The sequence below is a fragment of the Berghia stephanieae genome, chromosome 3 (genome assembly GCF_034508935.2).
Source record: "Berghia stephanieae isolate SIO BIC M18660-M18661 chromosome 3, UCSD_Bste_1.3, whole genome shotgun sequence".
NCBI lineage: Eukaryota > Metazoa > Mollusca > Gastropoda > Nudibranchia > Aeolidiidae > Berghia > Berghia stephanieae.
The window spans coordinates 11,005,511-11,030,510 of NC_088362.1; the positions used below are offsets into that span (position 1 = coordinate 11,005,511).

Genomic DNA, 25,000 nt, shown 5'->3' on the forward strand with positions numbered 1-25,000 from the left:
TGGGTTACTTTTACCCCATGCAAATTTATTACATTTTTCTGAGTCAAATTACAGGTGTAGTATCAAAGCTTATGTTTTTAGTTTTTACATGTTAATGACAGTTGAATAAAACTATCTATGTACATGCTCATTTTAAATACATTTTTTTCCAATTTTGAAAAGTAGAAAAAATCTCTAGGATTGAGTGAGTTAAATTATTCTTATCATATGCCGTGCTTGTTTATATACTTAATATGAATCACTTATATATGCTTGCACACCTACCTCTTGATACATTTATTTCTACTTTACCATTAGCATACTGTAATGAGTTATACCTCATCAGGTTTGTAGATGCATGCAGAGCACAATTTTGATGTAATTTTTTACCTAATTTATGATTTCAGATCGCTAATTCTGGTGTAGAGTTATCCAAAGTGTCTTCAGACGGGGAAGAAGAGGAAATGTTTGTGGCCGAGGCAGTCCAGACCACGGCCGCTTCTCCGTCTGCTTCCACCAAGAAGAGAAGAGTAGAATCTACTTCCAGGTCGGAGTTTGACCTTGAAATGAAGAACCTGTTAGATTGGATGGATCGCACAGAATCCACACTTCGGCTACTTGTGTCTGAAAACCCCTCAGAACCTTTCACAGTCGATGAACAGAGAGTTTTGATACAGGTATTTAATGATTTTATTAATGAATTTGAAGAAATTTAATCATTTTGTTTGAGGTAGGGAATATATATATTCCAAGCATTCTGTGCGGCTATGTGGTCTTGTGGTATGACACTCGCTTTTGGATCGGAAGGTCCTGGGTTTGAGCCTCGCGAGTTGAGTCCTTGGAATTTTACTCTTTAATCACATTCTCTCACCGTACTCAGGTGTAAAATGAGTACCTGGCCGTTAACAGCGTTGTCTAGTCCGAAAATTTGTAATATCACCTAACAGGCGTCATGTCCCGTCCTACATGTTAAATGTTGCTGTTGACCATGGACCCCTTGTAAAGTGTTTTGAGCACATTTAGTGGATATTGCGCTATATAAAGCTCATTTAATAAAAAAAATAATTCTAAAATAAGTAGGCTACCTGTTGAGACTTCCCATATGGCCAAACTATTAGTTTGATAAAGTAACATCATAAATATCACAAGCTCTTTGTTTTAAAATCTAAACACCCAAGAGCAAACTTTTTTTAAAGATTAAAGCTTCAGAGAAATAATCAATATGAATTGTTTTTGTTATGAATTATTTGTTTGAATAAATTTATTAAACAGATAATTTTAAATTGTATTTGCCATTTTACACAATTCAATATTTCACTGTCGATACAGGATACAGAGAATTCCATCAGAGCTCATCAGATTGACGTTCAGAGACTTCTTACACTGGGACAAACTATCCTCACTGAAATGAAGATTGGTAATTATGTTATATACTCTCATTTAAATCGCCCCCCTCACCCTTTTTTTTTTTCTTTAGTCATGGCCTCTCTCTCTCTCTCTCTCTCTCTCTCTCTCTCTCTCTCTCTCTCTCTCTCTCTCTCTCTCTCACTATCTCTCTATTTTTTCTCTCAGTCCCCGCCTCTATATCACTCTCTTTCTATTATATCTATCCCTTCTTTCACTTTACTTTTCTTTTATTGTTTATAAATTTACCTTTATTATTTATTTTTAGATATCGTTTTAAAAAATTGCTATTGTCGTGTCATGTCATGATTTCTATACTGAAGTAACAAATGTGATTTATTTACTTTAAATAATTATGAAATAACTATACTATGAAGTTTATTCAATATTTATTCAATATTCTATAATTAACAGTTTCCTATATTATAAATAGTCTGTAATAATTTGTGTTGACTTTACATTATCATATGGATTTAATTGTTTTCATTAGTTTTTATAATTTGTAAAATAGTGTTTGATAAAGTTGCATACCATGCTATATGAGATTACATTGGAGCATCGTTTCCTCAAACACTTTGAAACATGCAAAAAAGTTCGAGGGAAAAGTTTACTAAGAATAACAAGGATATATTTCAGGATATTAAGAGAAAACCGTGTTTGAGGAAATCGTACTCAAGTGTATGTGGCTATGACTACCGTATAATGCATTTAAAAGATAAGTTATATATATATATATATATATATATATATATATATATATATATATATATATATATATATATATATATATATATATATTCATCCTTAAAGATTAATATTGTTTATGAGATATGAATTTCAATTGATCATTTTAAATATTTTATTTACATGATAAATTTTTCCCATTGTCCTCAATAGCTATCGCATTAAATCACAGTATTGACCGCCCATTGCCCTCCCCTCTTAATTTTTCTCTAAAGCTAGAGGTGCCTAAATGAGCCAGTAAAATGGAGAGAAAAATAAAGTGAGCAGATATGACTCATATATAAGGGAACAACACTCCCTTGTTCCCTTATATATGAGTCATATCTGCTCACTTTATTTTTTCACTCCATAAATTTTTCTCTCTTTCTTTTTCAAAAAAAAATATTTTCTAAAGCTGGAGAGCCTCAAGAGTCTATGAGCATTTTGATTCAAGGAGTGGAAGATAGATGGCAACGAATCCACGACAAATTGTTGGAGACACAAACAAAGGTAGATACTCGTAAATGAATTTCTGTAAAAACCATTATCTTGATCTTTTTTTTTATTTCATCAGAACAGATCATTTTGCCTTAACCCTCTCCTTACCAACCACCTATTGGAAAATCATCACATTTGTTACGATGTAACCGTCGCTTTTCTCATCCAGATTTCATTTTTACTTTGCTACAGCTATAAAAACTTGACATTATGAAATAGGGTTCATATTCTCAAACAATAGTAGGTATAGAATGTGCTTGTTGCTTTTCTGTTTGAGTTAGAAATGTCTGTTTTTGTGTTGGGTGGGTGTGAAGTTTTAGGGGAAAATTCTGAAAATGGCTGGTAAGGAAGGGGTTAAACCTCCTATTAGGTTTCTCCCAAGGACTGTCCTGATATCAATGCGTACTGGAAATTTTTGTTTTTAAAAAAAATGATTCAACAGTTTGTGTAATTATCTTACTTCTTCTCCTCACTGAAACTATTGATTTTGGATTTTAAAGCCCTTCATGCAAGTTAGTAAGATACTAGGACTATACTATCACATGCTTTTCTGCAGTGCTAGATATTTATAACAGTACTAATAGTAAAATGGCACCGGAATGGTAATGTATAATCTGATGCACAAAAATCACAATTATTTTTAATCAAATTACGCTTTTAGTTCAATTTCTTGTTAAATGATTATGAATTTTTTTTTCTTGATATCTACTTTCAAATAATTAGTTTCCAAAAGATGAAAAAAAAAGATATTTGTCATTGCAGGAAATCAGTATAACCTTTTTGGCATGATGCAATATTTTATTGAAATTCAGACAATTGTTGATATTTATTTTTGCTCGCAATAAAATTGTTATTTATTTTTCTATTGATATTTTACATTTTATTTTATTTAAAAAAAAAAAAATCATGTATCTTCCTTTAATTCCAGGTGGATCTGAATTGTGAGATGAAAAAGTTCCAGAGTGAGTTGTCGGCCTTGCAGGATCTGAAGGACACTTATGAGAAGTGGATCAACTCTGTGGAGGATGTGGCTGAAGACCCAGCCACCATCAGCAGGCAGCTTGACCAGTGCAAGGTAAGTAGTGGAAATATTTAACCCACCGTCTGATTAAGATGCTGAAAATTGAATTTCTAGATTTTAAAAAAGTAGACAGGTTAAGTTTATTTGTCTTCTTTGAGGAGAAATGATATCGTTTTGTTGATTTGTAAAAAGCAAAATGCGTATTTTTTTTTCATTTTTATTTTTCAAGTCATTTTCTGACTCCTGTTGTGTGTGTGTATATATATATATATATATATATATATATATATATATATATATATATATATATATATATATATATAATATATATATATATATATATATATATATATACATGGAGATTTACTTGTTGTAAGACAATGGGCCACATAGTATGTATTTTTATGCCATGATGTTGAAAAAAGATGTAATACATTTCTATACAGCTTGTTATTCAAAATGTTCTGATTTAAACTGCTAGGTTGTAGAATAAAAGGCACACGTCTCATTATTCAAAAGAAATAAAAATTGTAGCAAGCCTTTACAGTTTAGTCTAAATTAATTTCATAATAGTGAATATGGAGTGAAATGGGATGTACTGAGTTTACACAAAAAATAGAATTTAATTCACATTCGTATTATGATATGAAATGTATGATTTTGTGAAATAGAATGTAGGGAAGTAAGGAATAATTTATTGTTTGTTTAGGCGGCTAGTTGGAAAAGATAGAGAGTAACAGGCATAAGTGAAATAAAGAATGAAAGAGAGAGAGAGAGAGAGAGAGAGAGAGAGAGAGAGAGAGAGAGAGAGAGAGAGAGAGAGAGAGAGACACAGATAGAGAGAGAGACAGAGATAGATATTATTCTTTATAAGATAAGATGACATTTTAAAAAATACTCCGAATCAGTTATGCTTGTTTTACACAACGATGGTTTGTCTTTCCCTTACTTATTATATTGCTGTCCTCATTATTGCTTTTGAAGGTGAAGGTGAAGGCCATGAAAGCCCATGAAGATCGCATTGATAGACTTCGCCTACAGGCAGACCAGATTGACAGACAGTACGATCAGGGAGGAAGACCAAAAACCGCTGTGGAGGAATTCACTGTCAAGTGGCAGGCAGTTTTTCTGAAATTAGGTGATTTAAATTTGCACTTCTTCTCTTGATTTCTCTCTCACCTACAATATATATATATATATATATATATATATTATATATATTATATATATATATATATATATATATATGTCAGCATCAACAACAATAGCAACAACCACAATGGCAACAACAAGAACAACAATGACATAAACAACAACGTCAACAACAACAACACAAGCACATAAAAAGGGGTGGGGGGGATGGCAGGGTAAGACTACAACAATTTTCCAAAAACAAACATCATTTAATGACTGTACTATGCACCATGGGAATGCATTGCCACAGAAATTGTAGACACAAATTCAAAATATTAGATACATTTATTATCTCTGGAGTTATTGATTTTTTTTTTTTTGAATTTATGAAATTCATGAATTAATTTGGGGGTCTCAATAGCTCAGTTGGTAGAGCAATTGTTTCACAAGCAAAGGGACTGAGATCGATCCCGGGTGCAGTCGAGATTCTTTTCTGACCCCCAAGTCCACTCAGCAGTGAATGGGTAGCTGGGTCTGTTGGATCTGGTGGAAGTACTTTGCGATAGACTTGCAGCCTATCTAAAGTGTAGCAAGCAATTTCTTTTGTCTGTTTCACGCTATAGAAACTGGGATAAACTCCGGCCTTATAGGCCTGGTGGCTCTGAAGGACTAGGGGTACTGACTTATTAATTAATTTATTTATTTGTGCATATGTGTTTGTGCGTGTGTGTATGTGTGTGTGTATGTATATGTGTGTGAATTGGAGTGGGGTAGGGGGAGGGGGGGGGGGTGGTGGTGGTCGATTCTTATTTTACAATTTCTGGTAAGTCCTACATACAGTTGTGATATTGTGATAAAGGACAAAATTATATTTTCATTGTATAAGTTATCTCACATATCCAGGTCTAAAAGCAACCTCACACAGACAGCCAAATTTTATATCTCTAACTGAATAAAGGATATTTGTTTCCACTCCCGAAGCATATCATGCCTAATTATTGAACAACATCTTTCTATATATTTGGTATTTTTTATACGTTCAAGATCATTCAGTCTAACAATCATTTTGTATCTAAAAAAGAAACAAGACAGAAGACACTTCAATCTGCCCTTGATAAGGCCCCTCCCAAAAACTTCCTTGAGGCATTGTCTGTTCTACGCAAATGGATAAAAGACATTGATACAACAGTTAAGGCTGAGAGAGTACAGGTGTCCTTTTTAGATTCTATGACGTCACAGTTGGATATGTATAAGGTTTGTTATTATGCTTGCTAAATTTGTTTAATATTATTGCCTATGATAGCATTTAATTAAATTAATTATGCCCTTCCGCCGCGACATCATAAGATATCGTCACCTAGGCATTCCACGAAGGAATATAATAGATAATTCATCAAACAAGATGTCTGATGTCAATAGGAATCACCCATGTTATCCAAGTGAGCAAATTGGGGGTTATTAATCTTGATAACATTTACTATTAATAAATGTGATCTTTTTCCTTTTTTTATCCAAGCTTCTACTGAGGCAAGCCTTACAGAAGAAACGTAGGCAAATCTGGAAGATGTAAAATTTTATGGAATTACAATGATATTTTTTTAGGATCTATAATAAATCTCTCTCTATTCCTAAATAAATACTTCATCATAACATCTCGCTGTTTAGTGGCCTTGGGCTACTCAAAAAATTTCTTTTTTTTTTTGTATGGGTTAACAATCAAATAATATGCATACCAAAAGAATTAAAATGGTTAAGAATCCTTTCTGCTTTATTTGACATGTACAATTTTACAGAATATCGATTACTATCAAAACAATATGTCTTCTCATGCTACTGACGAAAAATGGAGAAAGATGATTCTCAATTTTATATAAATGAAATTGTGAAACAAATCCTATTAATAATGATAATAATTTATTTGTGTAGTAATGCCTTTTTCTAAAGCCTCAAAAAGCTTAACAAAAGCACTTAAAAATTCCCTATCATTCAAACTCACTATTATATTATACTATACATAATATTTAGTCACTTGTAGTCAGCATATGGATATTAACAATCAAAATTTCATTTCGGTTATCCAGGATCTGAGTAAAGAAATGGCCAATCGCTCCCCGAACCTTGAACACATCAACCAGACAGGGAGAGAACTTCAGGCCAAATCCACAACAACTGAACGCCGAGAACACCTCCAATCTGACCTTGACCTTCTAAACAACCAATGGACATCTGTTTCCACTGTGCTAGAACAAAGACAAGCAAAGCTGGAGAAAGCCATATCACATCTTAAGCAATTCCAGGTTGGTAATTGATTGAGAAAATAGTATATATACATATATATATATATATATATATATATATATATATATATTAAATATATATATATATATATATATATATAATATATATATATATATATATATATATAATGTATGTATATATATGTATATTTTAAAAATGTTTTTATTTATTTATTGATTAAAAAAAAAAAAGTAAGTTCCTGCGAGCCACAAATTCCAATGAGCCCCTTATTTCTGTAGCACTTAAAGAGATGATATCAATAGTATCCTTTAATTAGAGCACAGTCTATCATGATAAACTTTCAGCCAACTTGATTCGAAATCGGTTTGTTTGCTTGTGGATTGAGTGCTCTATTGAGATATCTGGCATAACCCCCTCTCCCTCCCTCACCAACACCCTTCCCTAGCACTCTATGTTTTAAATTTATGTTTTCAACAATAATTGAGTAATTCAAGATGTCAGAAGTTGAAGAAGTTTTTGCTTAAACTGTATATTATGGTATACCATTATATATGTGTATGTTGCCTTTTATATACTAAATAGATAATAAAACATTTGTTAATTAAAACATCAAGCTTGTTTTGGATTGGGACTTAAGGTTGAAATTCTGGGTTTAAAACTTTAAGTGTTCTCTTCTTGACAGTCTGTGAAAAGCTCCTTTATGTGCATCTATAGAACATACCAAGCTGTATAATTTGCTTGTCCTCTTTTGTAAAACAGTAACAGGTTTGTCTTAGTTCAAATATATTACTACAAACCAAAACGGCTGCCTTTTCAGCATAAACATTCATATATTTATAGTCACTGTGAAGTGCTTAAAAATTAGTGTTTATGTTTAAAAGACAATTCATATTTATTTATTTAGGTGATATTATGTGAAAAATATTAGCTATAAAATAGTAAACATTAGTTGTTTTTAGAATCAGAATTTCGTAATTTAACATTCATTTTTTCACACTCTTAGACAAATTATTCGTTTGTATTGAATGGACTTTATATCTGAAATATTTGTGCGCCTATATGGTTTTGTGGTATAACAGTCGCTTTCGGATCTGAAGGTCCTGGGTTTTAGCCTTGCTCGGCGCATAGTTGAGTCCTTGGAAAAGGCTCTTTGCTCACATTCTCTCACCGTACTCAGGTGTAAAATGATTACCTGGCTGCCAACAGCGTTGTCTCTGTCTGAAAAGAACTGTAACATCACCTAACAGGCGTCATGTCCCGTCATAAATGTTAAATGTTGTTGTTGGCCGGAGACCCCCTTTTATCCCTCTTCTTACCAGCCAATTTCAGAATTTTCCCCAAAACTTCATACCCACCCAACACAAGAACAGACATTTCTAACTCAAAACAGAAAAGCAACAAGCACATTCTATACATAATACTGTTAGACAATATACTCTCTGATACATATTGTCAAGTTTTTATAGCTATAGAAAAAAGAAATGAAATCTGGATGAGAAAAGTGACGGTTGCATCGTAACAAAAGTGACGATTTTCCAATAGGTGGTAAGGAGAGGGTTAAAGTGTTTTGACCATGTTTAGTGGATATTGCGTTATCTAAAAGCTCAATTTTTATTAAAATGTAATATTTAACCATGATATTGCTTTGTGTTCTATGTACATTCAGAACCAAATGGATGGTCTGGTCCAGTGGATGGATGAGATGGATGTATTTCTACACACCCCTGACCCGGCCATGGGGGATCTGGTCGCGTTACAAGCACAGCTACATGAATCAAATGTGATTTAAGATCCATGACCCACCCATCTCTCTCTGTCTCTCTGTCTCTGTCTCTCTCTCTCTCTCGCTCTCTTTCTCTCTCTCTCTCTCTCTCTCTCTCTCTCTTTCTCTCTCTCTCTCTCTCTATTGATCTATCTCTCTGTCTCTCTATTGATCTCTCTTCCTCACTCTCTCTCTCACTCTCTCTCTCTCTCTCTCTCTCTCTCTCTCTCTCTCTGATTCATGGTTATTTAACATGTATGTCTTATGTTGTTTTGTCAGTGTCAGTCATAGTTTTGAAATAATATAAATGAGATTTTCAAGAGGCTTGTTGGCATTTATCTTTTTATTTCAGAATAATTTTCTCAGAATTAAAAAAAATCACCTTTTAAGCCATATTTCCTTTTTATTTTTGCAATGGACATTGGTTGTTGAAACGTCCTAGTCATAGTTTTAGTTACTACATAGTTCTCAATGGACATTTTGAGTTTATTTTTATTAGCCTCAAATTTATTCTACATTTCAGCTTTCAATATATAGGTTTACACATTTCTCCTCGTAAAATTTCATTTCATTTTGGGCATCTATTTGATTCGTTCTTTCACCCAAGGTTGCTTTTGTGTAAAATTTTATTTTGCCTTTCTGGGTTCAATTTTGAGGTTATAAAGTTAACATCATGGTCATATTTTCCTGAAAGTAGAGTTTGGTGTTAAGATTTGATGAAAGAAATTCTGCTTGGTCCTTGAGAGATAGTCAAATGAAATAAGCATATATTTTATGTATCCTCATTTAATCGTTTGCATTACACACATGTTTATTCTTCTCCCTCATAGGGTGTACAAGATGATATCAAGACATTACAACCAAATGTCAAGAACATTAACTCTGTATGGAAAAGTTTTCTCTCGGATTCCGTCCCTTCCTTCAAAGAAAAAACAGAAGCAGATGTTACAGAGCTCAACCAGCGATGGGAAAGTGTAATACTTCTTGCCAAGGAACAGAATGCTCGATTAGCCGATTCACTAGATCGCAGCAATGAACTGTATCAAAGAATTGAATCCCTGAATCAATGGCTGATGGAAATGAAAGAAAATTTGGCTAATAAGGATTACTCTGTAGAAAATGCCAATGATCTATTGGTGAAAAACAAACGATTTAAGGTGAGTAAATTGTAATTGATATTATGTCATTTTTTTTCAAATTTGTTTCTATACATTCTATTAATGTAATTCCATAACTCAAAGTGGAATAAATCCTGTAATATTTTATATTTTTACCCAGGGTGCTTGGAAAAGAACAATGCAGAAAACATATTTATTTTTTAGATTTGTAGAAGAATATGGAAAACTGTCTCCCAAGATAGTACTCTTTGGCAATCAATGAAAATCGTATCTTACTTTATTTATTTTTATCAAGAATCTGAAAGCTGAGATGGATGCTAAAGAGTCTGAAGTGAAAGCTACGACAGATGAAGCCAATGGTGTTCTAGATGATGCTCCAGCCGGCTGTCTTCAGGTGAGGGTTGGGATAAAAAAAAAAAAAAGAATACAAGTTATTCAGAGAAATTAGACCCATGGAGCTGGAGTTTATCCAGGTTTCTGTGTCATTAATTAAAAGGACAATAGCAACTGCTTGCTATGCTTTCTGCTAGATCTACAAACCCAGCTACCCAGTCTGATTGACATCTCAACTTCATGTGGAATCGATCTCGGTTCCTTTAATGGAGAGGCTAGTACAACCAAGTGACCTGTCAGGACAGGATTTAAACCTTAGTCATTAAAATTTTTTTTTTTTTAATTTATAGATTGTAGACTCCTTTGCCTGCTCATAAGAAAAAAATACAACATATAACAAATCAATGCTTTGTGGTTGCATTTATTTACAGATGCATTGGTGTAGTATGAAGGCTCTTAATTATGCGTTTTGTCTCGCTGAAATTTTGCAGTATGTTTTGTTCCTTTAGGCAGCATTTTTTTGCTAGTCTATCAGCTTCCCCTTTTCCTAATATGCCACAATGAGCTGGAATACACTGAAGAACCGTTCTTGCAGCGTTTATAGATAGTATGCGCTTGGCTAAGAAGCTCATAACATAGCCATCCGGAAGTATAAAGGACCAACACACAAAACTGTGTGTATCCATGAACGATTATAGTCAGGTTAATACAGTTCAGTGAGCATTACTCATAAACGCGGATGGCAAAAAACAATAACAAAGACCTGAGTGACGTCATCTTCGAACTATCTATACTCTGAAGAGTTTCTTTTAATTTGTTTAGTCCGCCAGTCTCCAACGCTTTCAAGGCTGATATAGAATCAGTGATAAATACAATTTGCTTGTTATGGTTTGTGTCTTGACTCATTGTCTTTGCTGCTATGGTGATAGCTTCCACTTCTGCTTGATAATTTGTGCATACAGCACCAGTTAGAATTGCAAAAGCAGGGGACATTTCTTTGTCTTGAATGCTAATTCTTGCTCCTCCATTTTTCACATCATCTGTGGCAGATCCATCCATGTAAATATGTAGCTATCACAAATGACCACTATTATCACCATTTTGAGTGATGGGTCATATATTAACATTGGTTAAAAAAAACTTTCACCTCTTTTTAGACATATGTGACTCATCGTCTCAAAACGGTATTATGTTGGAACAAACCAAATGCTTAAAAGCTGAATTTAATGTTAAAGTAGTAGTAAAAAATATAAGTTGTTAGCCATAGCACCCTAAAATATGGGATCCATTCTCCTCAATAAAACATACAAACTCAACACAAGACTGATATTTATGGCTATAAATTCAATTTTCAACATCTTAACCATCCCGACGTAATACAGTTTTGAGGCGAAGGGTCAAATATGATTATGGATACAGAAGTACAATTAATATATTCGTCCTCCCTTAACCATTTTTGTTTCTTTATTGTTTCTGTTAATTTAATCGTAATCTCTGTCTGTCCAGGATCTCGCTAGACTGTTGATGCGTTTAAGTGCCTTATGGGAAGACGTGAGGACAAGGGTTGATCGTTATCACAGTTTGTACAACACAGCAGATGAACAGTGGAATGAGATGAAAATGCTGTTAGAGGTGAGGAACGAAGCTTTGTCATGTTGATTTTGTCACTATAATTGCCATTCTCATCCTCTTCTTCCACTTCCTGCTCCTCTTCGTCCTCCTTGCCTCATCCTTCTCCTCTTACTCCTCATCCTCCTCCTCGTTCTGCTCCTCTTCCTTTTCTTTCTCCTCCTCCTCCTCCTCCTCCTCATTATCCTCTTCCTCTTCATCATCTCAACATCATCATCATCATCATAATCATTATCATCATCATCATTATCATCAACATCGTCATTGTCATCATCATTATCATCATCATCATCATCATCATCATCATCATCATCATCATCATCATCATCATCATCATTATCATCATCATATCATCATCATCATCATCATCATCATCATCATCATCATCATCATCATCATCATCATCATCATCATCATCATCATCATCATCATCCCCATCATCACCATCACCATCATCATCATCATCACCATCATCATCATCATCACCATCACCATCATCATCATCATCATCATCATCATCCCCATCATCATCATCATCACCATCACCATCATCATCATCATCATCATCATCATCATCATCATCATCATCATCAACCACTACTTTTTTGCATTCGAGTTAAGCACCTTACCAGTTGAGCTCTTGTGGCCTCTGGTCTGAAATATTGTGTTAAATAACAAAATGGTATTTTGAAATACTTTTATTTTCAGGTCGAGAGAGCTTATCTTCACTCACTAGAACAAAAAGTCAGAAAACCATCCACATCGAACTCTGATGCTGAAGACATTTCAGAGGAGCTCAATGTGAGTATCACCATTTCTTTCGATCCATTTTTCTCTTAAACAACGATTAAACTGATTCTGTGACTTTAAAAGTAAATGTTTAATGGTAAATTCATTTTTATATTCTTTTCTTTGAAAGTATAAAAATATCTATACTACTACTACTACTACTACTACTACTACTACTACTACTACTACTACTACTACTACTACTACTACTACTACTACTACTACTACTACTACTACTACTACTACTACTACTACTACTACTACTACTACTACTACTACTACTAATAATAATAATAATAATAATAATAATAATAATAATAATAAGTATAATAATCATGATAATAACAATAAGGATAATAATAAAGGCGATGATAGTGAGGATGAGATGATGATGATGATGATGATGATGATGATGATGATGATGATGATGATGATGATGATGATGATGATGATGATAAAAATGTTAGTGTTGATACGAATCAAAGATTAGTCTATTTATGAACAGTCTTTCAATATGGTCTAATCTCATTTGCATGATACCACCTTGCTTTATCTTTTATTTTCTTAAAAATAATGATAAAAAAAAAGTAAAAAGAAGTTAAAACACAATTGAAGTAAACAAAAATAAAAAAACCCCCCAAAAAACACACACAAAAAAACAAACAAAATGAACAAAACCAAATGAAGATTACAAAAGGAAGAAAAGGGAAAGTAAAACAATAGTCTTTAAACCCCCCTCTTCCCCCCCCTCAAAAAAATTGAGCTTCATATAGCGCAATATCCACTAAATGTGCTCAAAGGGCTTTACAAGGGGTCCCTGGTCAACAGCAACATCTAACATGTAGGACGGGACATGACGCCTGTCAGGCGATATTACAATGTTTCGTTCAAAGACAACGCTGTTCACGGCCAGGTACTCATTTTTACACCTGAGTACTGAGAGAGAATGTGAGTAAAGAGCCTTTTCCAAGGACTCAATCAACTATGCGCCGAGCGCGAGGCTCGAACCCAGGACCTTCCGATCCGAAAGTGAGTGTCATACCACTTGACCACATAGCCGCACAAGATAAACTGTAACTTCGCGTTTCTTTTCAACAGGACATGGAGACTCATTTGGCTGACTACAAGCCTGACAACAAGGAGAGAATAGAATCCTTGGCCGGTTTGTTGATTGACAATTCCATCATGGTGGACATTGTAAGGAAGGAACTCGAAGAATTTCTGAGGAAACAAGACAGCATGGAGAAGGAGGTATGGGGAGGAGAAGAACATGGGAGGTGGGGGGGGGGGTGGAAAGGGTAGATAGATAAGGAGAGAGAGAGAAGGAGAGAGAGACAGACAGACAGAAAGAGAGAGAGAGAGAGAGAGAGAGAGAGAGAGAGAGAGAGAGAGAGAGAGAGAGAGAGAGAGAGAGAGAGAGAGATTCTGCAGAAAGAATTTTAGTGTGCGAGCAATCTTGGAAAAATCTTATTAAACTGTTTATTACAGAGACCAAGAGAATTCCATGAGTATACTCGGTGTATGAGTCTGCATTATTGTGGGTTCATGCTTTATGTTTATCAAGTGTATTTATGTACCAAACTCTCTGGCCTTCCGAAAGCTCCTACATCCCCAGTATTCTTGTTTTTTAAAATAAAGTTCTAGTACTAGTAGTAGTAGGGGATTTGGGAGGGGGGAAACTTTTTTTTTTTAAAGTCTTCCCCCTCCCAAACCCACTACTAGAACAAGAATACTGGGGATGTAGGAGCTTTCAGAAGGCCTCCCATAAGATATAATATTAGACAATTAATAATCTTCATCTCAATTGCCCTCCCCTTCATTCTTCTCCCCCATTGCATTGTCAATCCCCCTCAGGCCCATAAGAAGATGCAGCGCCTAGAATCGTCCATCCAGAGAGCTCAGACTTTGGAGAGACAGATGCTGGAGATGTCTCAGTGGATGTCAGACGTTTCGCAGCTCTTACAGTCCAGGCTAGATGCTGACATGCTCAGCGCTGATGTTCCAGAGGAGAATGAGGTTGGCCTTCTTTATTCCATTTTCAGACTGTGTTCTTCAAAATTAATAAAATTCCATATACTGTAACATTTGTAACAAATACCCCTTTTTTTTAAAGGAAAAACAAAATCAAAACAACAAAAAACAAAAAGAAAAAAGAAAACCCAAACCCACAAAACAAACGAACCCCCCCCCCCCCCAAAAAAAAAAAACCCCAAAAAAACCCCAAACAAAACAAGCAAACAAACAAAACAAACCTGATTGTTTTTTTTTAATTATTTTTTTTTAAACCCACAATTCAAATGTAAATAAAATTAAATATAGTTGTTGCAAAAACTGCAAGGTAATTTCCAATTCATGTCTGTGTTTGTTCCATGCTTCATTCATATAATATTAATTAGCCTTAACATTTGATATGATTTTTTGATTAATTAGTAAAGTCTAGTCCTAATTTAGAAAAAGATCCCGTATACCATATAAAATAAACAAACAAATTACTTGTGCTTTATTCAATGATAGACCTTACAGCTGGAGTTTAAGCAACAAGAGGAATTACTGGAGGAGATGGAGAGGAACGTTCTTGAATACAAACAACAGGGCAAGCTGGAGGCATCTGCTCGGCTGGAGCAACAAACCCAGTTACTTAAGGTAATAATGCATGTCGTCATTGATTGATCTTTTCTGTACCTACATCAGAATGTTTGTATCTCCAATTTTAATTTTATATCATGGAAGTGTTTATATATCTGTTTTTAAGGGATATCGCTTATCTCAATTTTCTATGTTGAGATCTTTTTAAATTTAATTCATTAAAAATTTTCATATTTTATCCTTTGGTTGAATTATTTGTATTAAATTTTATAAATGAGATGGATTTTGATTGGTAAAGTTTATTTACGAAATTAAAAAAATGAAATTTTTCACATATAATCTTATGTATTTGTGCTCTTTCTCTCCTCCTCCTCCTCCTCCTTCTCCTCCACATCCTCTTTCTCCTTCCTACTAGTCATTACTTAAAGCAAGCTCCACTATTTTTCCTTTTCCACATCTTTCTTCTCCTCTTCTGGCACATCATCATCCTCTATTTTTGTTCTACTTATACAACTTACACGCCTCCACCGTCTCGGCCTTCTTATTCCTCTCTCCATCCTCATACTGTTCTCCATTATCTCATCATGCTTTCTCTTCTCTTTCTCTAAACATAACATTGTGCGGCTATGTGGTCTAGTGGTATGACACTCGCTTTCAGATCAGAAGGTCCTGGGTTCGAGCCTCGTTCAGCGCATAGTTGAGGCATTGGAGAAGGCTCTTTACTCACATTCTCTCACCACACTCAGGCGTAAAATGAGTACCTGGCCATTGTTATAACTTCGCCTAACAGGCGTCATGTCCCATCCTAAATGTTAAATGTTGCTGTTGGCCAGGGACCCCTTGTAATGCGCTTTGAGCACATTTAGGGGATATTGTGCTATATATATATAAGCTCCATTTAAAAAAAAAAAAAAATTTTCTTCGCTGATAGTAAATTTATTTTTTCCCGCCTCCCACTCCACAGAAACACTTTGCTGAGGTTTTAGTCAAATTCCACAAGTTTCAGCGCCCTGCCGATTTCGAACCAAAGATGACACATGTTTGGCGTGAGCTGGGAGCCATTCAGGGTTGTGTACACCTTCTAGAGGTACCCAGTGATGACCAGACAGCAATTCAAGAACGTCATGATAATTGCATGGTAAGACTGAAGGAACACATCGCTCATTAGAAGAGCAGGGTAGTTAGAATGTTTAGATTAGTGCTTATGTGTCACGACTTTTTCTGTCTTATTTTCCTCTTACAATCTTATCTTCCTTGTACAATCTGAGATAAGTTGATTTTATTATTTTCAAAATTAAGTCACAAATATATTAGAGGTCTAGATCTTTTGACACATATCGTCTCAAAAATGGTATTATGTATGTATCATTAAATGTAAAAAAAGGAATATTAAAAATAGAATAACATATGACCACTTGTATTTAAAACAAACATTTCATAATATTTGATTTATAAACGTTAAATTTAGCATCTAAACCATCATAATTAATATAACACTGATTTGAGGCGAATGGTCATATCCCCCCCCCCCCCCTTTTTCACATGACCCTTGACCCCTTAAGTATTGTCAGATAATAATTTATCGACATAATATAAGTACTACAACATGTGTTAATGTCATAGGTCACAGAGGTTACTTCCTGTCACCTTTCTGTAACCGATTGAGTGATCGGAAGTGAGCACTGTGTGTGTTGCCAAGGCACATTCTATTGGTTATAGTTAAATTTTATGTAAATAAACTTCAGGGAACATTTGATTTAGTCACGAGGATAAAATATTGTTTAACTGTACAAGAAAAATGGATTCACTTTATTTAGATAATTACACTAGGGACGAGATGCTAAGAGTTACATGTTCAGTGTATTTTGATAAGAAACTTTAACAAAATTGATTGATCACCATGATGATGATGATGATAATGATGATGAGGATGGTGATGATGATGATGATGATGATGATGATGATGATGGTGATTATGATGATGATGATGATGATGGTGATGATGATGATGATGATGATGATGATGATGATGATGATGATGATGATGATGATAATGGTGATGATGATGATGATGATGATGATGATGATGATGGTAATGATGATGATGATGATGAAGGAGGAAGGGGAGGAGGAGGAGGCTGATTATGTGAAGGAGTCAGAAAGAATATATCAGTATTGCTATATTAACATTATTAACGGACTCAATATCAACACAGCTCGAGATTTGTTTCATTAAAGATTTTAATTATAGACCGATGACACTGTTATAAACAAAAAAAAACAAACCCAAAACGATTCTCTTCACTCGTCCTATTAAAAAAAAATTCACAATATCTCTTTTTAAAATTTGATTGCCTCTCTTTTCCTTTTACTGTTTACCACTGGATTTAAAACATTATGAACAGCATGGGTGAAAGCTTTTAATAATTCATTTACTTTAGAGCTTTTTAGAATGTGCAGCTAGGAGTTTTTAGTTAGATGTCACCCCTTCACCTTAGTCAAGTTTGGATCAGTTAGTTGCACCGGAATGTTTATGAATTGTGAATGTATTGTTACAGGACATCATTCTAAATTTAACAGTGTAATGGCTTTGACCCCCCCCCCCCCCCAAATAATAAAAAAAAAAGAACAAAACAAAACCCAACCCCCCCCCCCCCTCCCCAAAAAAAAAATAAATTAAAAAAAACCCCAAAAAACCCCCACCCCCCTAATGAAAGACAAGCTAAATAAAATTAAGAAAACAAAACAAAAAAGACAACAGAGAATACACTTAATGAAAACAAAATAAGAAATATAAAATCCTTACTCGAAGTAAGTAAGTGATTTAAAAAAAATTATTATTATGAATGAGAGAGTGAATTGAAGATATGTGCTGCTATCTTTCTTTCTTTTTTTTCCCATATTATTTTTAAAGTGTTTCGTTTCCAATGATTTTTATGCAATTTGTTCAGGGCTTTTTTTTTTTAGTTTATTTGTTTGGATTTTTTTTTCTTGTAATTTCGTTGATGTCATTGAAGTTGTGCTTTTTGGTCCAGTCCTATGAATGCCACTTTTTATTCTTTCAGTTTTACTGGTTTGGTTTACTTTTCAAAATTTAATTCTTGCCTTAGTCTTAATAGTTTCTGAAAGATATTTCGTGTCATTATCTTTTGGAATAATATTTATATTTGTTAAGTTTGCGCGCACGCACATATATATGTGTGTGTGTGTGTTTTTGTGTGAATGTGTGTATATGTGTATGTATTTGTCTGTCTGTGTGTGTTTGTGTTTTAATTGCTGTTTGCTGAAAAGAAATTTCTTCCCTGAAACGATCATTGTCTCCACTTAGATATACAGTCCACTCCGGATAATCGCAACACCTTGGGATCATCATGTTGCGATTAACCGAAAGTTGTGATTAACCGAGTTGCGATTATTCAGAGTGGACTGTATCATATTTTTTCTGATCACGTCTTGTAACGTTTACATAATATATAGTATAGCCTTAGTGTCCAAGGCTTCAGACCAGCCTACCATTTCCCCCTGATTTTTAACCACAGAGTTAATTCTTTGTACAGTAGATACACGTTATTTTACAAACCATTTTCCTAATGTCAGAAATACTACAAAACCATGAGCGAGCTGAAACCAGAGGTGGAGACTGTTCTCAAAACAGGTCGTCAAATCGTGGAGAAGAAGCAGGTTGATTTCCCAGACTCTCTCAGCAAACAGCTGGACGCAATCAAACAACTTTATAACGAACTTGGAGCACAGGTACATATATATATTTATATTATAAAATATTATAACAATATTGTGTTATTTGATGACCACCTTACTAACATTGTTCTAATTTTTCCATCATAAAGTGAAATATGATGGATGCTATGATGCCAGATTTGTTTTTAAAATTCAAGACTATGATAATAAAGGGAAATTTATATTTGAATGACAATGATCAATATGTTCACTTTCTCTCCCTTTTTTTTTGGGGGGGGGGGGGGGGGGGGGGCGAGTGTCGTTCAGCACAAAGATGCCAATTCATGTTTAATCTCTTAATCTTAAATGATGAATAATCTTTAATTTAAAGGTATCTAATATATTTATTTATTTATATATAGTTTTTAAAACTGCATCCAGTAACGTTGTCAACATCTTTCTATAATGTATGATGGCTCATTCGTCATTAAAACCAACCATAATATGACAAGTCTTTTGTTTTATGCTTCCTTTTTTTATCTGGCACTGAATCAAACATAATATACCCTTTTGTTAATGTGTATTTCGTTTATTTTCCTAGTGGCCTCCCTTTCATGTTATTTGTCTTTGTAATTCCCCAGCATTTAAATTCCATCTATGATTGGAGTTACATTTTGACGTTACTATGTATAACGTGTCATTATTTGATTTGTAGATGTGTATGCTGTTGTCTGGTTTCCATTATCATTGAATACAGATCTGCATTATTTCAGCATTTTTCTTGTTTCAGAAAATATAAGTGACAAAAAACAAAACAAACAAACACCCCCCCCCCCCCCCCCCCCAAAAAAAAAAATAACAAAAACAAAAACAAAAAAAAAAACAACAAAAAAAAACAAAAAAATAAGGAAAAAAAGTTTGCGTGATGGTGCTCCTTTTGATTACCCCCCCCCCCTTGCCCCCAAACTGCTTCAACGTTATCTTCTGCTAAATTCTATCAATTGCATTTCTGGGTTTAAATACGCTAGGTGTTGTAATATTGAATTTTTAATGATTTCTTATTAGGATGTTAAAATTCTTTTTTTTTTTTAATGTATTATCTTTTAAAAGTTTTGAAAAATATTCTTTTTTTTTTAAATTAATTAATTTTACGGTTTTGCTGACTGAAAAAGTATCTCCCTAACAAAAATTACCTATATAACTTATTATTAAAAAGTATTTCCCCCCTTTTTTTAGAAAATGCTTCAGAAATGAATTAAAATCAATTTCAATCAATACCAACTCATTCTATCCAATCCTTTATTTGATGGCACACTTTCTTTTCCGTATTAAAACAACTCTCTAATTAAAGCACTGGCATGTCTAAAAATATGAATATGAATTTAAAAACGTGATGCAAACCTGACGAGCTGAAGGAGAGCTAAAATGATAACCAGTTTGAGTTTTGTGATTTAGAAAAGCATGCTATTTTTATTGTAATTCTGGTTATTTCAGTAAATAAATAAATAAATAAATAAATAAATAAATAAATAAATAAATAAATAAATAAATAAATAGATAAATAAATAAATAAATAAATAAATAAATGAATTAATAAATGGATAAATGAATGATAAAAGATAAATGAATGAATGAATTATAAATGAATTTATATTTGAACAGATAAAAAGAAATGAATAAATAAATAGTTAAAAGGTCATGAATATTTTTTAATCATATTTTATCATGTATAAGACTGAGACAGTTCAACTCAAAAGTCTTATTAAAAATTATTTATTTTTATTTAATGTAAAAAACAAATAACCATCTCTTTAACATATATATTTATTTGTGGCAAAATAAACGATAGCAAAAACTGCCATGTGATTCATATTGTAAGCTAATTTAAGATATTATCGTAAGTTTATAATGAGCACTTACTTGGTTAAGTAGTTTTAATGCGTGAGCATAATAAGCCCATATCTAATAATGTCTGCACTAAATTCGACCTCACATTATTAATTCCCTCCCCATTTTAAAAATGTGTTTCATGCTGATTCATGCAGTAGAGAGAAATCTATAGTTCAATGGTTATTATGTGCATGCTTCTTTGCACCCACTTGTTTCTCTTTATGATAAATATCTGAACAATAAATGTGTATGAAACAGTGTTAGACAAAGCAGAGGGAAAAATATTGTTTAACCCTCTCCTCACCAGCCATTTTCAGTATTATCCCCAAAACTTCACACCCAACTAACACAAAATAGATTTTTTATCACTCAAACACAATAGCAGTAAAGTTTTTGCGATAAATAATTTCTTTAGCAAAACATGCTCTACAACACACTGTTCATTTTCTTTAAATCTTATGATGTGCAAGAGAAATTTGAATAAGAAAAATGTTGGTTGTATCGTAACGAATGTGACGATTTTCCTGTAGTTGGTATTGAGAGGGTTAAAAATCATCTCAAAGAAGAATCGGCCTGCCTCGACTGGCTGGCTCATTTTTGAGAATGGTTTTTCTCTTGTATTTTCTTCTCTGCTTCGTCATGGAAACTGTTGCTGCTCGAAGCTTGAAGAATTATATAACAATGTGAAATTGAATGTAAGCTTCAATTTAATTACAAAAGCAGATCAAATGAACGTTTCGGGTTTCCCCTTTATCAACAAACCAGAATGAATAAAACACTACATCTATAGTGTTTCATTCATCCTGTTTTGTTATATATCTCTGCTTTGTCTGGCACTATTTCATACACATTTGTTCAGATCTTTGTCCTATACCAGTGTCTGCTTCTTAGTTTATCTTTTCCTTTTGCATGTCATTGATTGAGTTATATAATGTACTACATTATATTAGGATGATTAATGATACTTTTTGTACTTTCTAAAGGGTACCAATTTTTTTTTTAATTTTCAAATTTAATCTTTGAAAAAAGAATTGTTTTATTTTTATTTTTCTCTTTTTTTTTTCTTCTTATTTCTGTCGAATATCAAAGTCAAATGAAAAGTTGCCACAATAATTATGTATTTTATCTATTGTGTTATGCTATCAGTTTATAGTCGTAATTCTGGTATGAAAATAGTAAACGTCAATTCAAATTGTATTTCAATTTAAACTCTCAGGGCCACACATTATTCAACTATAAGTCAGGATCGATGTATAGATATTTGCAGGTCTGATAACCCAAATTGTATGGGCTCATTGTTGTAATGGATATACTCTCAAACCAATGCTAAATATTCCAACATTCCAACAATGTTAAATCAATTCCATAATTGCGTTCGCCTAACAGACCTGCAAATATGTGCGTGTTGGCCAGGATAATTTAGTCTCCACTGAATAGTCTTTTTGTTTACCTTTGCTTTACATTTTTTCATCCATAGATCAAGCAAAGCAAAGCTGATCTTGAAAAATCTCTCAAGTTGTCTAAAAAGTTGAAAAAAGAAATTTCGTTGGTCAGTGACTTTGTGAAATCAACCAATCGAAAATTGGATGAGAAACAAGACAAAATGGACAAGTTAAATGTGGAGGAAGAGAAAAAGTTTGTTGAGGTAAGGTTATCATTATAAATAATCATTTTGAATACTATTTTCCATAACCATTAAGATTTATGAAAAGAAAAATGAAGAAAAATGTAAAAGTAAAAGACCATGATACTGGCTTCAGAAAATTGTCAAGAGTTATAAGAATGGAAAGGTCTAAAAATCAATAAAGAAAACTTGCATTCATTCAATTTCCACTGAGGGCATCTCCTGATTCTCAGTATTTGACAAATTTGACCCTCCGTCTCAAAACGGTATTATGTCGGGATGATTCATAACCCAAAAATGTAAATTTAGAGATAGAATGATGAGAAATCGGACCTTAAAAGTTTTTGCAAAGCAACAAATAGTATTTACATTCCACCATGACGTATTGAAAGTAAACCCAAGTTTGATATTTGTGGATATGAATTGAATTTCCCTAACCGAGTGTATCCCGACATAATACTGCTTTGAGACGGTGGGTCAAAAAATGCTTGAATTTGCATGAGGCCAAATCTTTTTCCCCCACTTCAGGCAACCCAGCTTGACTTGGTCCAGAAGGAGCACGCTTTGACAACAGCTCATGAACTCATCCATCAACTGCAGGATCTCTCTGAAGAGGTCGATGTATCCGAGTCGAAACAGAAGGCATACGAACTCAACCAAGAGATGATGGAACTGTCAGCACGACTTGACAAACACATGGGGCAGTTGCAGGTAAATCTTTTTCTTATTTATCTATAAACTGAAAGTTTATTGCTTTTTATTAGGTCAAGAAGAACGAGAGAGAGAGAGAGAGAGAGAGAGAGAGAGAGAGAGAGAGAGAGAGAGAGAGAGAGAGAGAGAGAGAGAGAGAGAGAGAGAGAGAGAGAGAGAGAGAGAGAGAGAGAGAGAGAGAGAGAGAGAGAGAGAGGGGGGGGGGGCAAAGAAGATTAGGTAGGATGTAAAATGTAAAAGGTGCGTAGGAGGAGGAGGGTAAAGAGGAAGGAAAATGATAAGTAAGCGGAGGCAGACAAAGAGGAGAATGAATGTGAGAAGGAGGACGGAGGAAGAAGTAAAGGAAGGTATAGTATGGAATGGAATCAATGGAAATATTGTAATATGCACTGATTTCCCCATCATTTATTGGTTATCTCATCACAGGAGGAATCAATCAGTCTTGAAAGTCAATTCGTCGATTTTCAAACCCAAATCTTGAAGATCAAAGAGTGGCTAGGCAGGGCTGAGATGATTGTTGGGTCTCACAGTCGCTTGTCAGAGCAGCAACAAATGATGACGGCACACAAAGAGACGATCAAGGTAAGCAGAGATTGGACAAATAACCCTTGTCTCGAAAATAATTGTTTAACTTACCAATAATTTTGATGAACTAGGCAAGAACTTCTTGAGAGAATGTCTTAAAATTCTTTCTTAAGGTATCTTTCGTAAAATGTTCCATTCAATGAATGAATTTAAAAATTTTTTATTCCTTTTTATTTCATAAGCGTGACATTTCCAGCTATATAATTTATGCATGTATTTCAGGGATGCCAAATGTCCTTTTTTTCCCCCGGATTTTTCAGGGTTTTGTTCACACCCCAGTTCACATTGCAGCAGATTTTCTTGTCTTCAAGAAGGAGGCCACTGAAGGTCTTTCTTCTCAAGACAGAAATAATATTGGAATTGATGCAATAAGGCCCCTCTTATACTTGAGAAAGGAAAGGGAGAGTTAAGAGAGATGGTTTCTATGTGATGGTTTAATCATTTTCAGTTTTATTTTTTTTCAAAAATCATTTGGTATCCCTGATAATAATTTATGATGCAGTATACGTAGGTAGATATAAAGAAAATTGGTTATTAAGATGCATTTTAAATTTAAAAACTTATGTGGTTTTCTTTTTCTTTACCTCCAGACTATGGCAAAGCAGATGGTTGACTTACGAAGTCAAGTTGATGAAATACGGGACCTCGCCATCTCCCTTATGAACAAAAGTGACCTTTATACCCGTATGGTGGAGCCAGAGCTTTCCCATATCAACCAGCGGTGGGAGGAACTTACTGCTAAGATAAAGGTTTGTCGTCCAATTATTCTCAGTTTTCGTATAATGTATGCATTTGAGTGTATTCCTCTTTATTGGATTTTGTGCTTATGTCCGGATGAGACTTATTATAGGTGATCTCAAACTAAGTACATTGGTGGTATGCTCTTGGAATCTACATCTGATCCCTATTTGTTCCCAGTTCCCCTTGTTCTTACATTCTCTTGGGTGCTTTAATTGTAATTCTAGAACTTTTCACTATCCCATTTTCTTCCTTCTTACTGGCGCTGATGTGACCTAAATGTGTTGCAAGCGCCGTAAAACTCTGAAAAACAAAAAACATTTCTCAGTTTTCCTTTTTAAATGGATTGCTTTAGAAGCTGGTGATTGAATTTCTTTGTGGAATTACATCTTTTATACCCTCCCACATTGTTGTATGTTCTTTTCCTGTGATGAGACTACTTTTCCTGTCTTTTATAGAGAGGGAAACTGTCAAAGTTTTATTGATTTTCTTCAGATCATATTTTTCCCTATGTGAATTATGTCCTCATTATGACATTC

General features: G+C 33.9%; 1 protein-coding gene across 1 annotated transcript in view; it reads left to right on the forward strand.

Moving 5' to 3' along the window:
- Positions 1-25,000, forward strand: part of LOC144967143 (dystrophin-like) — a 454,945-nt gene that overhangs the window by 133,847 nt on the left and 296,098 nt on the right. The window contains exons 17-37 of the mRNA XM_078904012.1: positions 387-656; positions 1,309-1,396; positions 2,522-2,616; positions 3,533-3,679; positions 4,610-4,763; positions 5,841-6,013; positions 6,841-7,056; positions 8,685-8,798; positions 9,611-9,937; positions 10,194-10,292; positions 11,738-11,863; positions 12,569-12,661; positions 13,748-13,900; positions 14,504-14,665; positions 15,164-15,292; positions 16,200-16,373; positions 18,833-18,988; positions 22,281-22,448; positions 22,956-23,138; positions 23,565-23,720; positions 24,314-24,472. Coding sequence (XP_078760138.1) covers positions 387-656; positions 1,309-1,396; positions 2,522-2,616; positions 3,533-3,679; positions 4,610-4,763; positions 5,841-6,013; positions 6,841-7,056; positions 8,685-8,798; positions 9,611-9,937; positions 10,194-10,292; positions 11,738-11,863; positions 12,569-12,661; positions 13,748-13,900; positions 14,504-14,665; positions 15,164-15,292; positions 16,200-16,373; positions 18,833-18,988; positions 22,281-22,448; positions 22,956-23,138; positions 23,565-23,720; positions 24,314-24,472 — 3,342 coding nt within the window. The remainder of the gene's footprint in view (positions 1-386; positions 657-1,308; positions 1,397-2,521; positions 2,617-3,532; positions 3,680-4,609; positions 4,764-5,840; positions 6,014-6,840; positions 7,057-8,684; positions 8,799-9,610; positions 9,938-10,193; positions 10,293-11,737; positions 11,864-12,568; positions 12,662-13,747; positions 13,901-14,503; positions 14,666-15,163; positions 15,293-16,199; positions 16,374-18,832; positions 18,989-22,280; positions 22,449-22,955; positions 23,139-23,564; positions 23,721-24,313; positions 24,473-25,000) is intronic.